This window comes from Lygodium microphyllum, chromosome 2, assembly GCF_053477565.2.
Source record: "Lygodium microphyllum isolate KBCC chromosome 2, Lygodium_microphyllum_v1.1.10, whole genome shotgun sequence".
Lineage (NCBI taxonomy): Eukaryota > Viridiplantae > Streptophyta > Polypodiopsida > Schizaeales > Lygodiaceae > Lygodium > Lygodium microphyllum.
Window position 1 is genome coordinate 159738955 of NC_141136.1, and position 26375 is coordinate 159765329.

At 43.1% G+C, this 26375-nt stretch overlaps 2 protein-coding genes across 5 annotated transcripts in view; both read right to left on the minus strand.

Moving 5' to 3' along the window:
• The window catches only part of LOC148040538 (3-ketoacyl-CoA thiolase 1, peroxisomal-like), a 215272-nt gene that overhangs the window by 11037 nt on the left and 177860 nt on the right, over window positions 1–26375 (minus strand). The gene's annotated exons all lie outside the window — the stretch shown is intronic.
• LOC148040539 (uncharacterized) lies at window positions 7344–8328 on the minus strand. Its single transcript, XM_087666678.1, has one exon. It carries the CDS (start codon window positions 8288–8290, stop codon window positions 7370–7372), a length of 921 nt encoding a protein of 306 aa, XP_087522804.1. The 5' UTR covers window positions 8291–8328; the 3' UTR covers window positions 7344–7369.

Genomic DNA, 26375 nt, shown 5'->3' on the forward strand with positions numbered 1-26375 from the left:
GACATCAATTACCTTCTTTTTAGTGATGTGTATATCACCTTCTGTTGCCATAACATCTACGTCATTACATGAGGCTATAGCAAGTATCTCTCCAGTGTCAGAGAGCTCTTCAATAACCACATTGGATGCAACATTTACCTTTGCAACTTCTTTTGAGGAAGGGCTGTCATCATCTTTCTTGTCATTCTTCTTTTTTTTTCCTTGCTGTTTCTTTCTTTCTTGCTCTTTTCTGTAGTACCGACAATTGGGATTTTTATACCCTTTACACCCACATTGATAGCAAGTAACATCTTGCTGTTTGCCCTTGCTTTTACTCGTGCTTTTGCCTTTATTTCTTGCCTTACCCCTCTTTTTTGACTTGCCTCTAAGATGATAGGCTGAAGCATTGCTTTCTCCATTGGACTTTCTTCTAATATCTTCATTGAGAATAGAGCCCCTAACACCATCAAAGGTTAAAGCATGATTGTTGCTTAGTGAAACAACCAAAGACTCCCAGCTATCAAGCAAAGTCATCAATAAGAAAATAGCCTTCAATCTATCATTGAAGGACTGTAAACTAGAGTCTTGCAAACTTACTCAAAATCCCTATAAAAGCACTCAAATGCTTTGATGCTAGCTTAGACTCATTCAACTCCATGTTTACAAGCTTGCGCATGAGATGCACTTGATTTGCTGAAGTTGTATTTTCATAAGTATCCATCAACTTTTTCCATATGGCATAAGCTGTATCAAGTTGCTTAATGTCTGCAAGTACATCATTAGATATAACCATTTTAATGTATGCAATGGCCTTCTTGTTGAGTCTAGCCCAATCCTTATCTATCATAGCTGCAAGCTTGACTTCCAAAAGAGCATCATCACAATCCTTGGGAAACAAAATGCCTTTTTCCTTCTCGTTCTTCAATTGCTAGTCTGTAAAGGGCAGATCTGGTTGATGTGATTCGAAGCGAGATGGAAAGATTTTAGGCAGTCAAAGATGTTAAAGGGAAAGGAAAAGTGGGGATTCACTAGTTTTCTTTTCTGTAATCCATCATGAGAATTGCGTTATGGAATGTTAAAGCTGTCTCTTCGGCCAATAAGCAATATCGGTTGTGGAAAGTTGTGTTAGCTGGCAATTAGGATGTTCTTTATGTTGTGGAGCATAAACAACATGTTTTGGCAGGATCATCTTATGTATATAAGGATTATTCTGTCTTCTTTAGTGGTTCTGTCCCATATAAATCTGGAGTAATGTTGGCCATCAGATCTTCATTGCAACCATCTGTGATTTCTCACGACTATCGAGGCAGATTCATGATTCTGGAAATCCAATATGAGGGAGAGGTTTTATGGTTGGTGGATGTGTATGCTCCTACTCCTCGTGAATGTCGTCAGCTTTAGGATGACTTGCATTGCCTTACCATGGCTCGTCAAGGCTTTGTAATGGGAGATTTTAGTGCATGTATATCTCCGGATTAGACAAATTCACAACACTCGGTTATGGATGGTCTTGAGCGACAAGCTTGGGATGCTCTTGTAGCTGAGTCTTTGAAACAAGATATGTGGTCTTGGATGCATCCCTCTCAGTCAAGATATACTTATCGTTCTCTTTAGCATCCAGACACATGGGCCAGACTAGATAGGATTTATATTTGTCAAAGTGATTCTTTTCTCCCTGCAGTCATTGATATGTGGATAGAGCGACGACATATCTTGTCTGATCACTATCCTTTGATCTTGGACATGACACACTGACCGGTTCATGCCTATAAGGCTCTCCTGGCTTGTTTACCTCTTCGTTTCAATCAATCCTTTCTCCTGCAAAATCAGTTTCTGAAATGTATTCAGCAAATAATTGATTCCTTTCGTTCTAGGGTCCTATCAAAAGGGACGGAAGCATGGCCTGTTTTTAGGAGTAATGTGCGTATGTTATCCTGACAGTATGGTATTCAGCATGCTTCCATTTTACACGCTGAATTGCTGCATGCACAATCTTTGTTGGCCCATTCGTTGTCTCAGTGTTAGTTGGGGGATACCAATGATGACTTGCTTACATGCATTGAATGATTGAAAGGCAGAGTTCAATCTTTATAGGAAGAGGAATATGCTAAGTACAAATTGCTGTCCAGAGCAGAAGCTTTGCACAATACAACTATCAATCTCACCAATTCTTTACTCGTTTACATTAGAAATATGCCAAGGAAAATATTGTGCGTTTGAGGAATGAGCAAGGTGCTATGGTGGCAGATCCTGCATCCATCATTCGGATGTGTGTAGATTTTTACAAATCATTGCTGGGCCCTCAAGAGATTCTTTCTGATGTTGTACACTCTGCTCACAGATACATTTGTGATTTGGTTAGTAATCCGGTTCAACCAGAATGGGTAGCCTTAATGGAGGCAGATATTTCAGAGGATGAAGAGGAACATTTGCCTAAAAGAAAAAGCCCTGGTTGGGATGGGCTTTCTAATGAGCTGTTTTCAACTAATGTTGGATAACTTAAGGATCCATTGAATCATTGCCAATAGATTATAGTAAGTATTTCCACATTTGGTTTATCCACACCAATACTGTTTTATTAAGGGTCATAATATAATGCATAACATTTTGAATGTTCAACTGACTTTGCAAAAGCTTCAGGCCAGCAGGTGGTCATGCTTCAACTGGGGTTATTAAGGGTCAGAATATAATGCATAACATTTTGAATGTTCAACTAGGGATTGACTTTGCAAAAGCTTCAGACTAGCAGGTGGTCATGCTTCAACTTGATATTGAAAAGGCGTTTGATCATGTAAGCTAGTCTTTTTGAGGCAGCTAATGTTCACCATGGGTTTTGGGCCATGGATGGTTTCTCTTGTAGATACTATTGGTTAGAGGGCAGTGGTGTGTCTTGCACTTAATGGAGGAATCACTCATGAAATTACCTTATCTTGCTCTCTCCGGCAAGGCTGCCCTCTCAGTCCTTTGTTGTTTGCTTTGGTTACTCACCCGATGCTTTCTTTGTTGGGTAAGTTGGCCAATCAAGGTGAGATCATTGGTTTGTCTCTTCCCAGTGGGGTCCAACTTGTGGGTCAATCTTTGGCAGATGATTCCTTTATGTTTCTTAAGGTTGATCGCTCAAATGTTGATTGGGCAACGGTTGCGTGAAAACTTTTTGCTATGGCATCGGGACTTCATATTAATGCTCAAAAATCCACTCTGCTCTCTTGTACGGAAAATGATTTGCAAGCTTTGGGTTGAAATGGTATTGTGATTCCTAAGGGAAATATAACCAGACACTTGGGTTATCCTATCAGTGTGGAGGTAGCTCCTCTGCCTTGTTGGATTGGACGGCATCCCATATTCATGATCGGTTTATGTACTGGAGCCTCTCCATGTGAGACTTAAAGTTGCTCAATGCATTATGAATAGCATGATTTCGTTTTTCTTGCCATTGCTTCCTTGGACTAAGAAGTTACTATTGGAATTGGTTCAATCTATTCGATTCATGTTATGGAAGAAAAAAGGAAATCGCCTAGGTCAAGTGTGGATTTCATGGCAGCACGTGACTACTCCTAAAAGGATGGGGAGAGCTGCTCTCTTAGATGTTAATTTTCATATGATTGCTTTGAGGTTAGCTCTTCTGCAGGCACTTTGTCCATAGACTCATCCTTGGATAGATATAGTAAAATTTTTTATAGAAAAGACTGGCATTTCTCATGGTAGCACGGTTATTCATGCTTCTTGGTGGCATGTGCCAAAATCCACAATATCTATTAAGGTCTCCGAGTCTTTTGTCCTTTCCCATATGATCACATCTTGGTAGGCGATGTTACGTTTTGTAGTTTGGCGCCCCCGCATTTTCGCAAGGAGGAGAATTCCCTGCTAGGTGAGGTACTGGCCTCCTCCAGGTTGTTGGATTGGTCTGATAAAGATGTACAGAGAGATAAGTTCAATCGGATGGCTCATCTAGGGCTACCGACAATCTAAGAGGGTGTCATTCCTAGGCAAGGCCGTCTTTACTCCTTTTGGCATATTTGTCTCAGCGCTTTCGGGTGCCTAGAGGATATCATGTTATTTGGACGGCCATACAGGGCAAAATTATGAGCTACTATCCTTTGCTTGCACTATAGCTTTTGTCTCCTTGGCGTGATTGGATGTTTGTGATTCCTGATGATTTCGAGAAAAGGTCAGCCAACCGGATATATCATCAGATGGTAGAGGCCAAGAGACGGCTCACGGATAAGGCAAATAAAGTATGGCATTCTTGGGAAAGTAAAAAGAAGTGACATGAAAGATTTATCCAACTCTGGAAATCTAAGGGTCTATATCAGGGAAAAGTGTTTATGTGGAGGCTAGTTATTGGGGCTCTTCCTACTGGAAATGTGTTGCGTGCTCGTAAGATCTCTGCTTGGGTGATGTATATTCTATACTACATGTGATGAGACAATGCTTCATCTTTTTGTCTCTTGCCCTGTTACAAGATAGATTTGGGGTTTTATTTTCCATGTCTCGTCCTTGTTGACTCGACAACGAATATCAGCTTGTTCGTGGATCTTGGGGAAGATGACCTCCATGACCTCTTTGAGTTCAGATTATTCCTGCCTTTTCCACTTCCTTAGATGGACAGCCTTGTGGCATATTTGGCGTACTCGGAATGCCTTCATTTTTGATTCAGTATTTCGTATTCATGGTCATGTGGCCTGCATTCGGGATTTAGTGTTGTGGCAAATCACCGCTATGGTGTTTGCCGATCTAGTTCTTCCCGATATTGCTGCTCCGTGGCTAGATATTGTTTGCTCCACACCAGCTGTGCTTTCAATGTGACATTTCGGTGTTGGAGTCATTGTAGACTTTCCTTTATGTCGGTTATTTTTAATGTTGACCTGATGGTCTGATGTAAATATTTACAACTTAATTAAATTATCTTCACGAAAAAAAAAACCTTGCATCCTGTCCTTCCACAAGTCAAAGCCAATGCCATCAAACCTCTTGATTTCAAGAAGGGATTCAATGTCACTGCTGCTAGAAGCATTTGTAGCAAATTTTCAGCAATGCACACAAAAATCAATGCTGGAACTTATGACAGCAAACAATGAGCTGAATATTCAGCTAATTTCAGCCCCAATTTTCAGACAAGAAGGGCAAGATTCAGTCCAAGTACATGTACAGTAGTAGAATGGATGACTTCTAGCAGTATAACTGAAATTTCAGCATACATTACATGCATATATCACTGCCAGGTGACTCCCACTTCAGCAATATCACCAATAATACATTTGCAACAATCCTAGATCTGCAAGTGATCACTAAGACTACTGCAACATGAATATTCAGCAATATATCAAGTCAATGGGAGCTGCCCAACATGTGTACTGCATACATATGTGACCAAGTCAACTTCTGATACACAAAAAAACCAAAAAATCTCTGCAATTTCTCCAAAATCTCATAAGTGGGGGATAAAATTTCCGCAAAAGCCCCAAAGTTTTTAGAGCTAATGTGCACAATTTTTGCAATTTGTGGGTTAGATTGTCCTGTTATGTATCATGGTTTCCAAATTCGAGAAAAAGCCCAAATTTTTTGGGCCAAGATGGTACATTGTGCTTGTCCACACGACCACTTGGTAAGGAAGGAGAAGAAAATTAGGCTTGTCAAGGAGTTGACCAGGCCTTGTCACTTGTGCCGGTCGCCCGTTGTGGACCTCCGCACGTGGTGGCTTGCTAGACCTGCACGTGTGCTACCACGTCTGGTCGCCGCCTAGTCATAGACCGTCACCTTGTCACGTACTGTGCCAACTCGTTGCGCCTGTCCGGTATCACCTAACCTGTTGTGCAACTGCCCATCCTGTCACCTCACACCTATTAACTGCTGATTGCCTATCGCCAACTGTTCACAGTGTCGACTGTTATTCTGACTGTCGACTATTGAGCAAAAGACGAGCTTTTTCTCATGCATAGAATTGACTTGCACATCTTGGGAAGTGCGAACATTGTTACCGTAGCTTTGATACTAGTTTGTTGTGACAGAGTGCAATGGAGTGCGAAACAGGAATGGAGCAGGAGCAAAGCTGAGAGTGACAGTGAGAGAATCCCAAGATGAGTATACCAGTAAGTGTTACGATACACAAAGAATAAAAATGTATTTATATGTGAGGGTACAAATAACGGTGTGTTCATACCCGTACGTTTATAAACACCAAGATTAATGGGACTTTATATACGAAGGGACTTTATACCCAACAATGATCCTCAATTCATCCGATTTTTGAATGCTTCGAAGAAGAACACCAAGGGCAAGAAGAAAAAGTCATCTTCTATACCTTTCAGACAGCACAATGCATTGAATGAAATGCCAAAGTCTTCATTTGAAGCTCCCAAAGATGTTATGGAAGCAAAAGAGTCTGTACCTATGAGGCAAGGAATGCAAATGCAAGGCCATCATGGAAGAGCAAATCCAATGATTTTGGATAGTTGAGTATGTATGCTATGATGGGGCAGCCAGGATACTTTGGGGCTAGCATGATTTTTCATGCTATGATTGGACAAGGAACACATATGGGAATGTATGGCACAAATCCCTATGGTATGCAGCAACCAATGCATGGTGTGCAAGGCCCAGTGTATTCAAGTATGGCTGAAAATATGCAAAACCCTATGTATGGCAGTATTGGCTTGATGCTTGGGGCACAAAGTAGCATGTTTGGCATAGAAACATGAAATGAAGAACGGGAACAGGGACGGGGACGGGGACGGGAACGCCAAACCTAGGGAACGGGGACGTGGGAACGGGAACAGCATTTAAAAAATCAAAATTCATGAAAAAAAAATAATATTTCATTCATAATCCATGTGGACTCTGGAGTGTTAAAACTTAAAACCAAGGTATATAATCCACAAGGACAAATCATTTTAAGTTTTAACTTTAAGATATCATGCATTATTCTAAAACCACTCATTAGAAATTGAATTGCAACTTACAAGGCTCAAGAGGTAAGCTATTCAATTATAAATAATAAAATCCATAATACATATGCCAAAAATCATAAATGATAAAACAATGAACAATGAACTAAACTTAAAAGTCTAAGCTAAAAGAACATGCCTATGGTACCATTGCTAAAAAACTTAAAAGATTACAAATATGAAATTGAAGTCTAATCTTTGAAAGAACATGCTCATTGCCCCAAAAAAGACTACAAATATAAAGTCTAATCTCTAGACTAAAGCAAAATGCAGCATGCCAAAATAGCCAAAAGGGCAACTGCAAGACTGCAAGACTCAAGTACAAATATAATATCGGCATGGCACAACTGTCAACAACCCAAGTGTCATAGTGTCATCAATAATCATAATATCACATATAATGTAAATGTGTCATGTATCATGAGACTCGTGATAAGTAAGCTAAATCAAAGATCATGATTTGAGGTTGCTCTAGCCACTCCTGAAGTGCCAGCCTCATCATCATGTGTACCATGAATTGCTGCATCTCCCTCAACATCAGCACGTGTCTTCTCTTCTTGCTGCATCTCCCACTCTGTGAATGGATCAGGCTTTGTTGTCACACTGTTACATAACATCCTCAAATTAGCACTAACGAATACTAAATCGTTTGCCCTCTCCACACCAAGACGGTTCCTCTTCTTTGAAGCAATGTGAGCGTAGGTACTCCACAATTGCTCCAAACAAGAGGAGCTAACTGATTGACTCAAAATACGGATCGCTAGTTGCTGCAACTCACGACCATCCGAACCATAGTCCTCCCACCACAAAGCTGCCCCAATCTTACAGCGATCCTCCTGTGCATCCCCACAACCAAAAGAACCCCGAAAGGTCCTATAATATGAAAGATGATCTCTGATCTTTCGTCTAGTGCCATGATCAGGCACTAGACGAGACAATATAAGTCTCCATGCATCCATAACCTCACTGTCATTCTCCTGGCCCTTGCCCTGGAACTCAGGATCCACAACAAATGCAGCTGCATGCATGGGTGAGCTATAGGAGTTCCACCTCGTCACAACTAAATGGTGTATTTCCTCATACGTCTCATCATTTGGTGCCAACTCCTGCAACTTTTCATTCAGCCTATCCATAGCCTCATATACCTTGCCAATGCAAGGTTGCATAGCATCCATAACCCTCAATAAATGTACAATGGGTGATACCATAGCATCTATCCGCTTTACATCATCCCAAAAAGTGGAGTTATTTGCTTTCTCCAAGCATAAGATACCTGTAGGAGTATCTGCCAATGTTGATGAGGTAAACTCATCACTAAGAAATAACTGCCTCAAGGCACCACTGCATTCTCTTAACCTGCCTAGCATCAAGAAGTTAAAGGCAAATCTGGTATCAGAGTATTTTAAAAGTGTCTTCTTCGACCACAAAGAGAAGTGATGGCGAAGAAACTGGTGATTCAAAACAAAGCTAACCATTTGAGCTCGTTGCTCTATGACAGGTGCAATCCATGACAGGTTACTAATATCCTTTAGTAGGTTGTTCAAGCAATGAGCCATACAATATGAAACTGTGATATGCAGATAATATCCCTGAATAATAGCACCTGCTGCCCTATTTGCAGGCTCTCCATCTGCAACAAATCCCACAACATGCTCTGGGCCAATAAGCTCAACACCTGTAACCCACTTTGCTGCAAGTACATCTGCTGACTTTCCTATCCCCAATGCATCATGTGAATGTGAGATGGAAGGATCGAGGTGCAGCTGAGATTCAATAGACAGTGTGAGAGTGAGAGACAGAGTGAAGCACGACATCTAAGAGAATAGACTAAGAGAGTGTAATCAGAAAGTACAAAGTACAACCCTTAAACCTTAGGGTTGTAGGGGGTGTTCACACCCGACACACACTAAGTGCCCATAAGTGTGTAACATAAGCACATATGACAATAAGACTATAAGTCTGGGGGAAAAAACCTCTCCTACCGAGAGTAAAAAGTGCCCCAGTGTCCTACTGATCACCGATACTCCCATATGAGCGTAGGCGTAAGTGAGGCGTAAGTCAAATACCCAACAAACCCCCCTGGAGTGAAGAGTGATCAAGAGTACAAGGATCATCCGCCATCAAAGGATATCAAATTTAAAGCATCGCGAAATGCTTCAAATTTGTCATGAGGAAGAGCTTTGGTGAAGATGTCTGCCACATTACTGGTGGTAGGACAATAGACAAGGCTGATACCACCTGCATGTAGCCTCTCTCTGACAAAGTGATAATGGATCTCAATGTGTTTCGTGCGAGCATGAAACACTGGGTTTCGTGCCACTCCAATGGCACTCTGACTGTTAGTGAACAAAGGAGTAGGCTCCGTAACAGATACATCCAAATCAGCTAGCAAGCATCTAAGCCATATGCATTCAACTGTGGTAGTGAAAGCTGCCTTGTATTCAGCTTCACATGACGATGTGGCAACAATGGATTGTTTCTTGCTAAGCCAAGAAATGCAAGAAGAGCCAAGAAAGAAACAATTGCCACTAGTGGAGTGACGCATATCATAATCACCAGTCCAATCAGAATCACTATAAGCATGTAACTGCAGTGGTCCCCCCTTGGCAATCCCATTAGTGACTAAGATTAGTCGTGTAAATTCTACTTTGATATGCCTCTACCCTCAGAGGATAAGAATGACATGTAAATGATGCTCAAATGATTAAATGCTTTTCTAATCCCCTATCAATTGTTTCATCTACCATTAAGGCATAATAAGGATTCGACAATAACTCTTGGCATTGCAACTTGTATAAATATTCAAATATAGAGAAGGCAAACTCCTTACTAGCCACACGATATTTGTATAAGAGGAGTAATTGTGATATGAAGGCATTGAGAAGGCAAACTCCTTACTAGCCACACGATATTTGTATAAGAGGAGTAATTGTGATATGAAGGCATTGAATCTAGTGCCACAACAAACTTGCAAAGATTGATGAACTTTTGAAGTGCCGAGTCTTCCTTAGTCACAATACGTGGCTGATGCATATACCTGCTCAAAGATGAAACTGCAGACTGTATGTCCGGCCTAGTGTTGCATAGATAGATAAGACATCCAACTGCAGGAGCATATGTATGTATATCAAACAAATCACTGTCATCATGTAATGACAGTTTCAGTCCAGGTTCCATGGGAGTACAAACTGGCTTGCAATCCTGTAAGCCAAACTTCTCAAGAAGCTGCCCAATATACCTTGACTGTGATAGCCCAATACCTCAAGCATCATGTATGAACTGGATGCCCAAGTAGTAATGCAAAACTCCCAAGTCAGACATGTCAAAAGTTTGCTGCAACTTTTGTTTGAATGCTGAAATCTGATCAACATGTGTTCCAGTGAGCAAAAGGTCATCAACATAAAGACATATAATCAGCATAGATCCCCCTTCTTTACATACGTAAAGGGTAGACTCAGATGAGCTGTTTAGAAACCCCTGACCAAGCAAGAAAGCATCTATTTTTGCATACCAAGCTCTAGGAGCTTGTTTCAAACCATATAGTGCCTTTTTGAGCTTGCATACCAAATCTTCTAAGCCTTCAACTGCAAAACCAATGGGCTGCTGTACATAAACTTCCTCTTGAAGTTCTCCATGTAAAAATGCAGTCTTGATATCTAGCTGATGCATTGTCCAACCATAATGTGCAGCCAAAGCAATCATAGACCTGATGGTCGTCATACAGGAAGTAGGAGCAAATGTCTCCTCATAATCAATGCCCTTTTTCTGTGCGTAACCTTTAGCTACAAGCCGTGCCTTGTATTTATCAATGGATCCATCTGCTTTCCTTTTCAGTTTGTAGACCCATTTCGTTCCAATGGCTTTCTTCCCAAATGGCAAGGACACCAAATCCCAAGTTTGATTCTTAGTAATAGAATCTAATTCAGCTTGCATAGCTGCCATCCAATGCACACTGTGTTGTGCATCCTCATAACATTCAGGCTCTTCATTATCAAAAGTACTTGCTGCCATAATAAACTCCATGGTATGTGCTGAATCATGCAAATGAGTTTGCCTTCTAGTACGACCAGCCATGGGTGCATCCAAAGGACTATCTTGCATAGTCTGCAAATACCATCTAGGTAACTGTCTAGCATCCTGACTGTGTGCAAGCTCTTGCTGAATTTCAGTTTCAGCATGATGCTGAATATTCTGATCAGCCAATGGCTGAATTTCTGCACTTTCCATAGGAGCAGCTGGCTGAACATTGGGTTCATTTTCTGAAGCTCCAGCTGAATCACCAAAAGTAATGGGCAGCAACCCTTCAAAAACATCACGGGCAGCCTGATATGTGTCCAAACCAGCCAAGGATAATTCTGATTTTTCATCAAAAACAACATTCCTGCTGACAAAAACCTTCTTTGTAACGGGATCATAGAGTCTATAGCCTTTGCTTTCATTGCCATATCCCATAAAAATGCACTTAACAGCCTTGTTATCCAACTTTTTTCTAAGTACCTGTGGAATATGGGCATAGGCAAGACACCCAAAGGTACGAAAGTGACCAACAGAAAGTTTACGGCTGTTCCAAGCCTCAAAAGGTGTGATGGCCTTCAAGGATTTGGTAGGGCATCTGTTCAAAATATGGCAAGCACACATGATTGCTTCCATCCAAAAACTATGAGGCAAGCTTTTTGCCTTCAGCATACATCTCGCCATCTCCATGAGTGACCGATTCTTCCTCTCTGCTACCCCATTCTGCTGTAGAGTATAGGCTGTAGTATACTGATGGACTATGTCCTTCTGTTGCAAAAATGAATTCAGCATAGAGGACATGTATTTCCCCCCTCGGTCCGAATGTGAGATGGAAGGATCAAGGTGCAGCTGAGATTTAGTAGACAGTGTGAGAGTGAGAGACAGAGTGAAGCACGCCACCCAAGAGAGTAGACTAAAAGAGTGTAATCAGAAAGTACAAAGTACAACCCTTAAACCTTAGGGTTGTAGGGGGTGTTCACACCCGACACACACTAAGTGCCCATAAGTGTGTAACATAAGCACAAATGCACATACGACAATAAGACTATAAGTCTGGGAGAAAAAACCTCTCCTACCGAGAGTAAAAAGTGCCCTACTGTCCTACTGATCACCGACACTCCCATATGAGCGTAGGCGTAAGTGAGGCGTGAGTCAAATATCCAACAGTGAAGATATAAAATACATTTCCCCACGAGAATAAGCAACCATACCATGAATGGATCGCTTGCGTGTATCACTCCAACCATCAGCAATCAAGGAAACTCCATTTTTAGCCCACATGCTCTTTCTAGTCACTGCTGCTTGCTCAACAAGACGCTTTTCCTTGTCGAGCAAAGTGGTGCGTAAGGTCTCTGATGATGGAGGTATATACGAAGGGCCATACTCACCAATCTTCTTGCACATCAATTTAAAATACTCTGACCTGGCTACACGAAATTGAATGTGGTCATGATAAAAAAAGCGTGCCACTGATGTATCCACCTCTTCCTTCTTCTTGGGACCCCAACTAGCATCAAGTGTGCTTTGTCTACGTGCAACATGTGGCGTTGTTGATGCCATGGCCGATGCAATGCCTGCAGTAGGTGTGGAGGTAGTACTTCTTGATACTGACCCTGCTCTAGATACATCTGATGGGGATGGTGTCACAAAAGTTGCAGGGTCAACTGCAACACGTCATGGTCTAGATGCAAGATAAGCTTGTTGACCTGCTACACGGTCACGAAGCTCCCTTTGCTTCTCTAAGGTCACATTTGGACAAAACTGCACCTCTGAATTTGGCTCATATAGGAGATGAGCTCGGATTTGATTATGCATAAATATTAAAATGGAACAAGTGGCAATTGGTAGTCCATATTTTAATATTTAAGTAACTTTGAAAAATTAAAATCAATAAAAATTTCAAATACAAATGCTCGGCTCAATGGATTACCTTGTTTACTCCACTAGTTCGCTTGTATGGGCAAAGCTTGCAAGTCCATGGTCAAGATCCTCCACCACTCAAAGGGCGGTCAGCATTTACTTCTTCCCACCATGACCAATCATCAGACCTTCTTCCTCGACCACCAACCCAATGAGCGGAGCGGGAAGATGAAGCCATTTATGATTTCAGGCTGAAAATTGAAGGTCTTAGGTTCAAGAGTCGAGAGAAGGAAAAATTGAAGGCTGAAAATTGATTATTGAAGGCTCGAGAGAAGGGAGAAGGCTCAAGAGTCAAGACTCACTCAAGAGTCGAGAGAGAAGGGAAAGTGAGAGAAGGGAGAAGGCTCAAGAGTCAAGACTCACTCAAGAGTCGAGAGAGAAGGGAAAGAGAGAAGGGAGAAGAAGAAGAAGGTTCATGGAAGAAGTAAGAAGAGAAGGGAGAAGTGAAGAGAAGGTAGAAGGAAAAAGAGAAGGAAGAGAAGAAAGAGAAAGAAGAGAAAGAAGAAGGAAGAGAAGGAAGAGGTTGGAGGTGGGAGGAGAAAGAAGAAGAAGGAAGAGAGGGAAGAGAAGGAAGAGAAGAAAGAAGAAGAAGGAAGAGAAAGGTGGCTGGGCCCTGGGGCTTGGGGGCAAGATGTCGGCGGGAGCAGGACGTAGGCTAGGACTGGGCTCAGGCGGAAGCAGGCAGGAGTAGGACGTAGGAGAACTGGGCGCAGGCGGAAACAGAATGCGGGCGGCCCGTAGGTAAATTTTGCCACACGGCGTTTCCTGTCCCGTTTCAGACAGGGAACGCAGCAAGGAACGTTCCCTGTCTGAAACGAGACAGGGAATGTTCCATCATTTGGAAACGCGGTCCGCGATGGATACACGGGGACGGCGATTCCACGTGCCGGGGGGCCGTTCCGGCCGTTTCCTGTCACTATGATGTTTGGTCATGCATCTACACCCCTGAATGCTTAAGGGGCTCAAGAAATAAGCGCCGATCATGCAAATGCTCTGTTTGGTGTTGGTTTTGATGTAAATTCAACGAAAGTACCCTTTTTGGAGTAGCTAGTGTATGATAACTCAACACCTAAAGGGGCAACAAAAGACTATGATGAGGGTGGAGGGTGGAAAAGCAATGAAGTTTGAGTCCTTCATTGGTACACAAGATAGGTTGAAAGCTTTGACTTTCATTTAGCAACTTGATGTAACCTATTCAAGGGAAACTTCACCGAGTCCTCAAAGATTTAAAAGAAAGCCATTTTTTTGAAGGGGAATGCATTACAGTGGTGGTCGACTCTTTTGATGCAAGGTAGAGCACTGTCAATGTGGGTACAATTCAAGCAAATGCTTGCATCGAGTTGGTTGACAAGTACCTTTGAGGTGGACATCATGACAACTTAGAATAAGTTGAATGCTAAGGAATGTAAGAATTTGGAGCAATATAATAAAAAGCTTTGGGATGCATTGCTGCCTATTACTTCTCATTGCCCTGTACTCCATGAGCAAGTGGAAAAATATGTTTGTGAGTTACCCAAAGGAATCAAGGATTTTTGCATTAAATCCACCATGTCTAGCATGTCTCAGCTCATAGAGACTACTACTACAGTAGATACTTTGCTCTGTGGGAAGGATTCCGTCTTTTTAGAGAGTGGGGAGAAGCTGAATAAAAAGTTGTTTAAGGTTGAGAAACGGGGCATATCTGAAAATCAGCCTAAAAAGAGGCCAAAACAGCAAAGGAAGGGCTCAAAAACATTGGTACACTATAGGGAATTGATGGCTGCAAATAAATGCTTTATTTGTGAACAAGAGGGTCCCATTGGAAGGGACTGTCTCAATAGGCAGCAAACTGGAAAATCAAAAAATCAGGGAGATCCTAAAGAAAAAATCCCCAAAACATCAATGGGATTGGTGCCTGATGTTGTTGGTGTTCAACCCAATGATATGCTACAAAGTTATGTAGACAATGGGGCAAAATTAGAGATCAACATGCATTGATTTTCATTGATAATGGTACACAAGCCAAATTCATCCATGTTGACATGGCAACCCTTCTAGGTATCAAAAAGGATGAGATGAGACCCGTGGGAGAAGTTGGAATGGCATGTAAAGGCCATGCAGAGCCTGTCACACCACTCATTGGAAAGCTTTGGTTGCATATATAGGGATGTGGACAACGAAGAGTTTAATTCTCCACTTGAAGGTTGTGATGCATTTTGCTTGGGATGTTGTGGTGTCACTAAAGGCATGTAGTGATTGAATCTCGTGCAAAAGAGATCACTATTCAGCATAAGGGTAAGCCACTCACACTTGATGTAAAATTGAAAGGTGAATATGTCCCTGTTGTATCTGTAGCCGCCATTCTCAAAGTAATGAAAAATCATCTTTTAGTATACTTGGTTTTTACTAAGGATAAAGATGATAGTGAGAATGTTGGGAACATGTCTAAGTTAGAGAAGGATTGCATGTAGTTTCTAAAAAGGTATGCTGATTGTGCTCTTAGTCACTTCCATGGCAGTTATTGCCTGAAAGGCCAAAAGATCATGACATAGATCTCATCCCTAAAAGTAGTCCATCTAGTAAGCCACCCTACAGAGTCAGTGCGGCCCAACAAGAGAAGATTATGAGTCAGGGAAATGAGCTATTAGAAAAAGGGCTGATTCAGCCCAGATCATCTTCTTTTTGTTCTCCAGTGCTTTTGGTGAAGAAAAGGGATGGTTCATGGCATATATGCATGATTATCGTGCTTTGAACAAGATTACGATAAAGAATCACTTTTTGATTTCTTGGATCAATGATGTTATGGATAGATTGCAAGGGGTAGCCATATTCAGCCATATAGATTTGAAAAGTGGATATCATCAGATATGCATTAGACCGAAGGATGTGCCAAAGACAGTTTTCAAAACATCTTTTGGGCTATATGAGTTCCTTGTCATGCCTTTTAGGCTTGTGAATGCTCCCGCCACCTTTAATCGGATGATAGATTGCATCTTCAAGCCACACAGAGAATTTGTGGACACTTTCTTTGATGACATGATTGTCTATTCAAAGAATGAGATAGATCATAGAAGACACTTGGACATTGTGTTCAATTGTATTCCATGAGCATAGGCTGGTTATCAATGGCAAGAAAAGTGATTTCTTTTTGCATGAAATCCAGTTTTTGGGACATTGTATTATCGGCTGATGGTATTTGCATGGACCCTACAAAGGTTGAGGCAATATGATCATGGCCACCTTTGAGAAATGTGCATAAGATCTAGAGCCTCTTGGATTTATGTTCTTTCTGCAAGAAGTATGTACATAGGTTTGCTGGAATTGCCTCTCCATTGCATGCCTTGGAGAAAAAGGATGTGCCATTTGGATAGATTTTTTTTTGCAAGTAAAATGTTGCTGATTATATTACTGAAAAAAACTAATTACAACAGAGTGCCCATGCTCAACAGACTAGCTGGAGCTGATGCAAAGTCACCAATACATCATGTATACAAGCCTCTCAAGGCAGTCTAGGGGGGATGGGGGCAAGAAGCCATGGGGGGGGGGGAGGGGGGGTATATTGCCAATTGGGGCTGCCTGCTTGTATCATGAAGAATAGACCCTAGCCGCCCCAAGTGCGCATGAAGTGACCTTAGAGCTCCTGATGAGCCATAGACTCGCCTTGCAATAGCTGGTCCCATCGGCCGCAGAGGGAGTGGATGATGGAGGTCCAGAGCTTTGCTAAGGTCGCATGTGCTGAAAGTCTCTCTCCACCGAAAGCCTCCTAACACTGCGCCTTCTAGATATGTCATCCAATAAGACTTTCTATGATCTCCCATACCTCCAAGCGGTCTATTGTGAGCTCCAGTACCTGGCGGATGGGTAGAGCCTTCAAACCGACCACTGCACATGACCCTACCTAGATAATGAATATCGTGTCCTGCATCTTGGCCTCATACAAAAGGTGACAGCCTTGGCTGATTGTCTGCTAATAGAAAGCTCCCCATGAGATACATCCAAGGCTGGGTGCTCTACGGCGAAGGATGCAGTATGCTCCTCTCCACACGAGCTGTGCCTCCCCACATGACCAAAGGCAGTGCTTTGGGGTTTCCAGAGGCTGTTGTGTGCAGTGCTTACAATCTTCCTCCTGCATTTGGGCAAGCCAACTTCCCACCGCTAAGCCTCCATGTGCCACCAGCTCTAAGAAGTACGACAGCCTCCTCGACCTCTAGCTATCCCATAGGTGGTGCTAGAAGGTCCGTCGGAAGGGCTCTGTGATGCTGTGCTCCGCCCAGTGCCTGCTACGTGACGGTGCCCAATCCATATCCTCCTGCATCAGTACATGTTTGCCAATCTTGGCAGTGTACTCTAGGAACTTGGGTGGCTTCTTGGCGACCGCAGAGGCTGGCCATAGCCACTCTCCTGGATCCCACTCCAGCTCATTAAGTGGCCTGCCCTCCCAGATCCAAAGGCACCACTCCCAGAGCTCCTTTCAAAAAACATAGGAGTCCAGTCGCCATGTCTTCCCCTGAAGGCCCACCACCCGAATCCTCCTCCATGAAAGGGCGGCAATCCCCTCATCTTGCTGCCCTCTGTCAAGGGCCAGACGTCCCCCCTCCTGAATGACGAAGAAAGTCCCCTGCGGGGCACCACCCACTCTACTTGCCACCTGAAGGGGGATGCCTGTTGGTGAAAACCTAGCTGCCCATACCTCCGTGGGCTCTATCGGCTATCGTATTGGGGGAGCAAGCCACTTCGGAGGTATTGCTGCGTCTATCTCCCTTCTCCTCAACTCCACTCCTCTTTGGCAACCTGATAATCATTGTAACACCTCCTTGTCCACCATCCTGTACACCTCCCGTCATGTCTTGATGGTACAAGCCGGACCGGCCTCCCACCTAGCCCATTGAATGTGGGGGCGTTCACCTATCTGTGCCCCTTCCCGATCTTCGACCTAGGGATTTCAGATCACCGGCTGACGGTCTATTTCCTCCTGGCAGCTTGGGGGGCTCTGGATTAGGGGCCTTCGGAGGCCCTACCACACACGGAGTAAGCTGCGAAGGAAAGGTGATCTCGGAGGGGTGATTTGGGTAGACATGAAAATCCATCTTCCACTCTCCCACCAAGCCTTGGTCTATAGTCCTGAAGGCTCTCTTGTAATAAGACCTTCCAAGTCTGCCCGGTGAGCGCGGACAACTAACTTGCTCAAGAGGGCCATACTCTGATATTCTGGGTCTATGATCCCAAGCTCTCCCTTTGACCTATGTCGTATGATGGTCACCCACGCCACCTTAGCCCTGGAATCCCTGGAACCATCAGACCCTCACCAAAGGAAATTCCGCACTAGGCGGCGAAGCTGCACTATGCACGATGAGGAAAAGCACCAACACGAGGTGATGTACTAGGCCGTCGCTAGGAGGACCTGGTTAACCACCAGGGCTTGTCCGGCTAGTGAGAGGCGAACCGTGCTCCAGTAGGTCAGTTTCCTCCGAATAGAATCAAGGACAGGAAGAAATTGTTGGGCAGGAGTGATGTCGAGTCCCACCTAGAACCCTAGGTACTGGACAGTCTGCCCTTTGCTCACCCATCTAAATCCAAGGTGGATGCCCCACTTTGCGCTGGAGTCCGAGTCTATGAGGAAACCAACCGACTTTCGCTAGTTGATTTTCGCTCCTGCTGCAGAGCAGAACACGTCAAAAGCCAGCCTCACTCTCTCCAGCATCAACTCATCGTCCTCTATGTAGAGGGTTGTATCATCTGCATACTCTGAGTCTAGCAACTCAGTCTTCTCTCTCACAGGAAGTCGGAGGCCGCGTAATCCAGTCACACGTGACCTGAGGAAGTGAGACATCGCCTCTACAAAGAGTAGAAACAGGTATGGGGCCAAGGGGTAGCCCTGTCGAATGGATCTCTTCGGCCAAAACTTCTCCCCTCACCTTCCACTATGAGAACCCTGTTGGTGGCCGATTTGTATAGGGCAGAGACCCTACGAATCCAAGCCTGGGGAAATCCCAACCTCACCATGGTGCCCTCTAGGAAATCCCAGTCCACCTTGTCATAAGCTTTCTCAAAATCCAAGAGTAGTATGGCCAGTCTCTGTCCATTGTGATGAGCCTACTCTATCGCCTCAAAGAAGGTAAATACATTGTCTAGGATGCTTCTATCCTGGACAAAGCCTGTCTGTGTATCATGGATGATATCTGGAAGCATAGGGTGTAGTCTCCTACCAATCATCTTTGCCACTGCCTTATAGGCCATTGTCAATAAGGTGATCGGTCTCCACTGGGAGAGGTCCAACCGGTCTCCCCCTTTGGGGTGAAGACTAATGATGCTTGCTGAGAGATTCCTTGGCATCTGTCCTGAAGTGAAAATCTCCTGGAAGGCCCTTAGTGGGGGGTCCTTCACCACTTCCCAGTAGGAGGTGAAGAAGGCCGTTGACCATCAGATTGACATTAGGTACCATTAAACGCCACTTCTCTAATGTCACCAACAACTGACACTTATGGCAAAAGGAATGACCTAGGCCAACAATTGACACCAGATATCTCTAGGTACCTATGCAACATAACTTATAGTAACATTTGCCTTTGACATCCCGTGATTTTGTCAAATCCTAAGCTCGTAAATTTACTCTAACCCCAATTACACCTCACATGTGCAACATTTACTTAACCATGTGATTAAAAATTAATCCACATGTTAAGTGAGGTTTAAAAAATACACGTCCTTATGACAAACCCAATGTATCATGCGCAAAACAAAACATAGAGGTCTATTACCATTTCATTCAGGAGTGGGTTTTAGAAGGTAATATTGACTTGGTTTATGTCAACATAGAGGATCAAGCTGCTAACATTTTCACCAAGGCCTTGGGAGCTGAGAAGCTTCAACACTTCAAGACTATGCTTGGAGTTTACAAGCTGATACTAACCTCGAGGGGAACGATCTCTACATTTGCTGGCATCCACTACTTGCCTTTGTGATGTGGCACGATATTATTCACTGGCATGTTAGGTGACCGATATGAGGATATGCTAGTGACTTTACAGCTAAACTACACCCACCTAGTCTATCCTTGGTTATGGCATATTCATTGCGCCACCTCTTCTTTCCTAGCGGGTTCACACTTAGTGACCACATATACATACATTGCAGACTGCAGTACTTTCATATTAGTATTTTATCATGTTGTAGACTTGGTTTCTTTGAGTGGAAAAAGAAGAAAAAACAAAAAAAATATTTCAGCCCTATCACTTTGTGTTCTCAAGTCTCCATTGTGTTTGGGTGTGTGCCCTCTTGGGTGCTTCCCCTCTCTCCCCTCTTGTTTGTTTTCATAATGGCTCTTGCTTGTTTTGGTATGAGTGTGGATTCTTCTCAGACCATGTCCAACATATCCCAAAATCATATTGCTTGATTCAAAGGCCTTCACTAGCAGCTTCATATGGTGCAACATGCAAGGCTTCTTCCCAGGGAGGATATGGTCTCATGGCTGTTGAAAACATGGGATCTAGAGCATGGCAGCTATGGTGGCTCATAGACATAAACTAGATTCATATAGACACTGACATGATAGATACCAAGAGACTTAACTCAAGAACAAAGAACAAGCAACAGGTACACTATACTAAAGAACAAACTCACAATGACATTGCATTCATCTCATATGAAAATGACAAACAAGGACAATGTTAAATAGAACTGGGTAGGTGTAGCCTTTCTTCTCTATGCCTATGGGATTCAGATGCTTGCATGTCCTTAGCACAGTACTGCCTTATCCAAAGAGGCCACAATAGGTGTGATTACAAATCTCAATACCCCTCCTTAATCACAACCAAAAGTACAAAGTGTGTAGAGGCTTTAGTAAAAGTAACACCTGCAAAGTATGGGCACACCATAAACATGGCAAAACACCATAAGCTGTCACAGAAAAGGCTAAGTGTGGGTACTACAAACTTGGTGGACATCCAGAAGCTGTAACAGGGGCCCCACAAAGTGTACATAGGCTGTAGTACAAGGCTACATGAGGAGTTTACAAGATTATGATAAAGGCATTTGGGCTTTAGACATTACAAGGCTAAAACAATCTATCAGAGTATGCATCGAAGGACTGATGAGGCTATCCTTCTCCTAGTGGTCTTCTTCTTCTTCTTCTTCTTCCTTTGCTCCATGGTCTTCTTCTTCTTTCACTGCAGTAACACAGGCCTTCTGGAACCTCTTTCTAGCGTAGCAGAACTTCTTAGCATGTCCAGTCCTCTTGCAAAAATCACAGAAAAGGTGGTCCTTCTTGCATTTGTATCTGTTGCTAGAATATAACACTTATTCATCTCTAGAGATGCTTGGTTCTTCTTTAGTTTTCAGCTTCTTTTCCTCCTCTAACAGTGATACCTGAATATCAACAAGCTTAGGGTTTGGCATATTGATTAGAGTTGTTGATACATTATTATATTCAAGAGGAAAACTTTCAAGCAGAACACCTATACAAACATCTTCTTCCATTTTAGTGTTGATTCCTGCAAGCTAGGTTAGAAGTCCTTCCATGTAATTTAGATGTGTGGCAAGTGGTGTGTTAGACTTCATGTCAAGCCTGAAAAATTCAATCAAGAGACCATACTTTGATGACTTAGATTGTGCATCAAACAAGATGTCTAGTCTCTTCCATGTATCATGTGAGGTTACACGGTTATCCACATGGAGGATGTAGCTGTCGTCTAGCTCCAATTTGATAATGGCCTCAGCCTTATCATCAAACTTTTGCCAAGTGACTACAAGATCCGCCTCACGAGGCTTCTTTTCTTTGCTCCTTGTGATGGCCCAAAGACCCTTTTTCATTAGGATAAGCTTGATGCAGGTCTACTAGGTGTGAAACCCGACCCCCTTAAAGCGAACTGTCGGAGAGTCCTTGCCCATGTTGGAGTTGCAGGAACCGCAGCAAATCAGCTCCAAAATTCTTAGATTTCAATAGTAGAAGAAATGATCTTGAGTGTGCTAACAAGCACAAGTACCCAAAAAGCACCAAGTGACTAGTATCAAGAGATACTTATGGAGCTAGATGGATGAGTGTCAAGAGACACTATGCTTAAATCTTCTTGAAATGCTTTCAAATCTACCAAGATCTCCTCTCCTTGCTGATTTGATGCCAAAGTGATTGCTCGCAACTAAGTAGGATCTCAAATCAGAGTGGTAGGAGGTTGATTTAAGTGGTAGGAGAGAGAAAAATGAAGTGAGAGAAAAGCTTGAAGTGGAATAGCTATGGAGTTCACAATTAGGGTTTGTTGGCAGGCCTGGTTTTCCTTCTGTGTGGGCTATAGACTTGATCATTTTCCAAGCTTTTTTTATGGAAATGAAGCTTAGTAGATAGGCTACCAAAGCCCCGTGGTGATATGTTGAATTGCACAGCGCAGGAAGCACGCCAATGTACGGACGCAGACGGGCATAGAATGAAACAAGGAGTTGGAAATTTGACAAGGCCGGGATGAGGAAGGCTCAATGTTGACACTTGAAGTGCCAGGAAGAAGCGCCCTGGGCAAAGGGACAACTCTCTAGAAGGATTCGATAACTAACTCAGCCTAGATGGAGAGATCTAACCAGTCCAAGTGAGGTAGGTCCTACTTTGGCTATGGCAAACTCATGGTCAAGAAGTTTGAGATCAAGTTTATACACTCAAATAAGTTGGACTTGAGCTGAGCCAAGCTGAGAGGAGTGAGAGAAGGCCTGAAAGAGTAGAGAGGACTACTAAGCTAAGCCATGCTCAGCTGCGCTCTCTGATACCATGTTGAAAACACAGGATCTAGAGCATGGCAACTATGGTGGCTCATAGACATAGACTAGATTCATGTAGACACTCACATGACAAAGACCAAGAGCCTTGACTCAAGAATAGAGAACAAGCAGCAAGTACACTATATTGAAGAACAAATTGACAATGACATTGCATTCATCTCATATAAATATGACAAGCAAGTACAATGTTAAATAGAATTAGGTAGGTGCAGCCTTTCTTCTCTATGCCTATGGGATTCAGATGCTTGCATGTCCTTAGCCGAGGACTACGTTATCCAAAGAGGCTACAATAGGTGTGATTGCAAATCTCAACAATGGCATATGGTAGTTTCCTCAATTACTCTAGCCTTTTAGCTCATTTGTGACTCTTGTACTTTTCTAGTAATTAATATAATTACTCTTTATGCAAGCAAGCAAGCGTGCACGAGAGAGAGAGAGACGTACATACATACATACATACATACATACATGCATGCATGCATGCATGTGTGTGTGTGTGTGTGTGTGTGTGTGTAAATATCTACATATAAGGCCAATGTGACCTATGAGACAAAATCCGGAGTACATCCATGTCTAATTTCAGCTCATCAATAAGATCGAGATAATATGAAAATAAGTGGCCTATGAAGCAATGCTCAAAATAATTGTACAATGGGACTATGCTAGAGTAGAACCGTGTCTAGTGTTGTCCCATTGGTAGTCAGAAAAAGAAAAACCAAATTTGATAAAACTATGTATAGAAAATATAGTGGAGACTATAGATTGTAGTTGATCTCAAGGTTTGCACATGATCTCAGCTATGATGTCCCTAATTGCACCAAACAATGTGGGTGAAAGCCCGCATCCTTGTTTCACTCCTATGGTACTCTCAATGCTCTTAATGTATAGATAACCCATCGTATACCCTCTAGCGCTCCAATATCTTTCAATCTCTACATAATGCATGCTCGAGGCATTGTATCAAAAGCTCTATGGACATCCACAAAGCAACAATAGATCCTCTTGTACCGAGATCCACCCTCCTCGGTAATGGCTCTGAGTGTGAGGTTATGGTTTAGTGTGGTATATCCATGTTTGAAGCATGCCTATCCTTTCGCTCTCTTGCCTTGAATCTCAGCTCACTCATTGAGTTCATGTTCCAGTATAGATCCATATATATTTGCCAAAGTATGGCCAATCATGATAGTCCTATAATTGCTAGGGATCAAAGAATCACTACTCTTAAAAAGTGGAATTATAGTACTATCTGACTAGCTCATAAGGAAGCCCTCACATAATGCTCTATTGAGCATCTGTGCTAGTTTCGGTGCTAGTATGTCGCAAGCATGTGAGAAATGTTCTTCCACTAGCCCATCCTCATCATGTGCCCTCCCATTTTGTAATCTATAAAACACATCCTTGATCATTTTCCAAGTCAAGAAGGACCACTGTGTTGGCCTATAAGCTTGTGGAGGCTGCATAGGTGGCTGTCTTGGTAGATCATATTGTTGTCTCCCATAGTGAAGCCAAGCATTTAGTGATGTAATGTGTATGGGTAGCTATCTTTCACCAAACGTCTTTCATGCTTTCTTGCTATCTTGTCCCAAAAATATTTTATATATCTTTGATTTTGCTTTTGCCAAGTAGTGTCACTTCTTCCGCACAAGGCATTTGAAGAACGTCCTTGCTTGGCAGTGTGTCTGAGTGCCTAGTTCCACTTCTTTTTGTAAGTGAGCCCAAGTATCTCTATACTCATCCATCAACCAACTATTTTGGGGAATAGTAGAGTGTGCGGGTCTACATTGGAGCAAGGTATGTGGGAATGCATTCATGGCTAGTTTGTGTATGGCCTCTGCTAAGTCCCTTGTACATTCCTCTAATGATCTACTCATGTCCAATGCATGTAAAGTAGTTTGGAGAGAGACACTGTAGATGTGTGAGATTTCTTCTACAAAGTAGTATTCGGGATGTTTGGAGAGGCATGGTGTTCCATGTTTTATATGTCCACAAGAGAGAACAAAAGTCAAAATAGCACGATTTGTTGCTATGCCAATTGGTCTCTTAGATATCTTTAAGTTTTGGATGTCTAATATCAAAATTGGCCAGCCTATCAAGTAGTCCACAAGACTTGCCCCTCTGTGATTCCAACATGTCAAAGTGTTAGTATCAACATTGGCCAGGCTATCAAGTAGTAGTCCACAAGACTTGCCTCTCCTTTGTGAGTCCAACATGTCAAAGTGTTAGATCCTGGCCATTGTGGTAGACCATTGAAGATGGCTAGTTTGTGTGCACTTCCCAAAGCCATTAAACGTGTGTGTGTGTGTGTGTGTGTGTGTGTGAGAGAGAGAGAGAGAGAGAGAGAGAGAGAGAGAGAGAGAGAGAGAGAGAGGACCAGTATAGTTACTGCAGCAACCTCACCCCTCGCACTGCCTCTATCAGGCTTGCAGGCCTGCGCAATTCTGCCCTGATTCTGCACGCAGAGCTGTGGCAGTCACACACACACACACACACACACACACACACAAGAGAGTCGCGCACTGTCTACGTTCCCTCCTCAGTTCAGCACAGGGTCACGTCTGCCCTGCCTGTGACATCGTGTCCTGCCCCTGCCTTCCTGAGTACTTTTTGTCTACCTGAAGAATGAACTGGCATGCACCCTTCCTTCCTGTGGCGCCTTGCTTTGCGACAGACAGAGAGTGTGTGAGAAAGAGAGAGAGCAAGAAGGCCTGTGGACTGACAACCTGCTATAGGCGACAGTCTGCTTGAGTGCAGAACTGACCGTTCGCAGATAGTGGACCTGCATAGAAAGTATTCACGCAGGGCCTGAAGAAGGAGTCAGTCTCGGTTCAGATCTGAATCAGCCAGTCAGGGTTGAGAATGAAGTTTGTAATAAGCATCAAGTTCTGTTATGGCGAATCTGCAGGTGTCGAATGGTATTGATATGGCCTTCCTCAACCAGCATATAGGGCATGGGAATGACAAAGATCTGGCAGAATCGGATGGTGATTCATCGGTTGAAGACTCCGGGCAGTTGATGGATGGGTAAACGTCATAAGATGCCAATTGAGGAACCAGTTTTATGTGCCCCAAATTTGCCTCAGCTAGATGTTCATGCTTCATGCTCACAAACTGATGGTGCTCTTTAGTTTATTTGCTGGCCACTGCTAATAATCTTATGTTGGATTATGTTCATGCCAATGAGGGTAAAGCTAGCTCTTTACCGGATGGGGATATTGTGGTTGCAGTTATGGGAACTGACCTAGTCTTACAGTAGATTGTTGCTCTCCATGAGAGGGCAGCCATCTTTTATTTTACGGGAAGAACTCCCTTGATCACTAGGATTCGTGCTTGGCTGCAGTCCATGTCAGTGTTGAACAGTGTCAAGATGATGCTTCAAGGCAAGTGCAAGCCCCTCTAGTTGAAGAGATTTATGATGGACCGAGGGGGTTTTTTGAGGTTCTTTTTCGTTCCTCGGAAGTGTGGGCTCACATTATGCAATGTATTCCTTTGTTCATGGATGGGCAGCTAGTACATATGGTCCCATGGAGACCTATGGCTGAGTTTCAAGAGGTGCTTGGGCAGACATGCCCAATTTGGGTGGAGGTGGTTGATTTTCCTGAATAGAGGGCCTATATGCTTTGGGATACTGGGAAACCTCACCTAACCAAAATTCGTTTTGAGGTTCCAGGGTTGCAAACGTTGGTTTATGAGCTGAAATGGAGTACTTTTGCTGGACACTGTTTTAGATGTGGCCAATTGGGCCATTTCATTTCAGAATGTGATAAAAATCCCGAGGTATTG

What these genes read in the sequence shown, in the direction of transcription:
- LOC148040539 (XM_087666678.1), bottom strand. Translation starts at nt 8,290, where the DNA reads ATGCTAGGCAGGTTAAGAGAATGCAGTGGTGCCTTGAGGCAGTTATTT.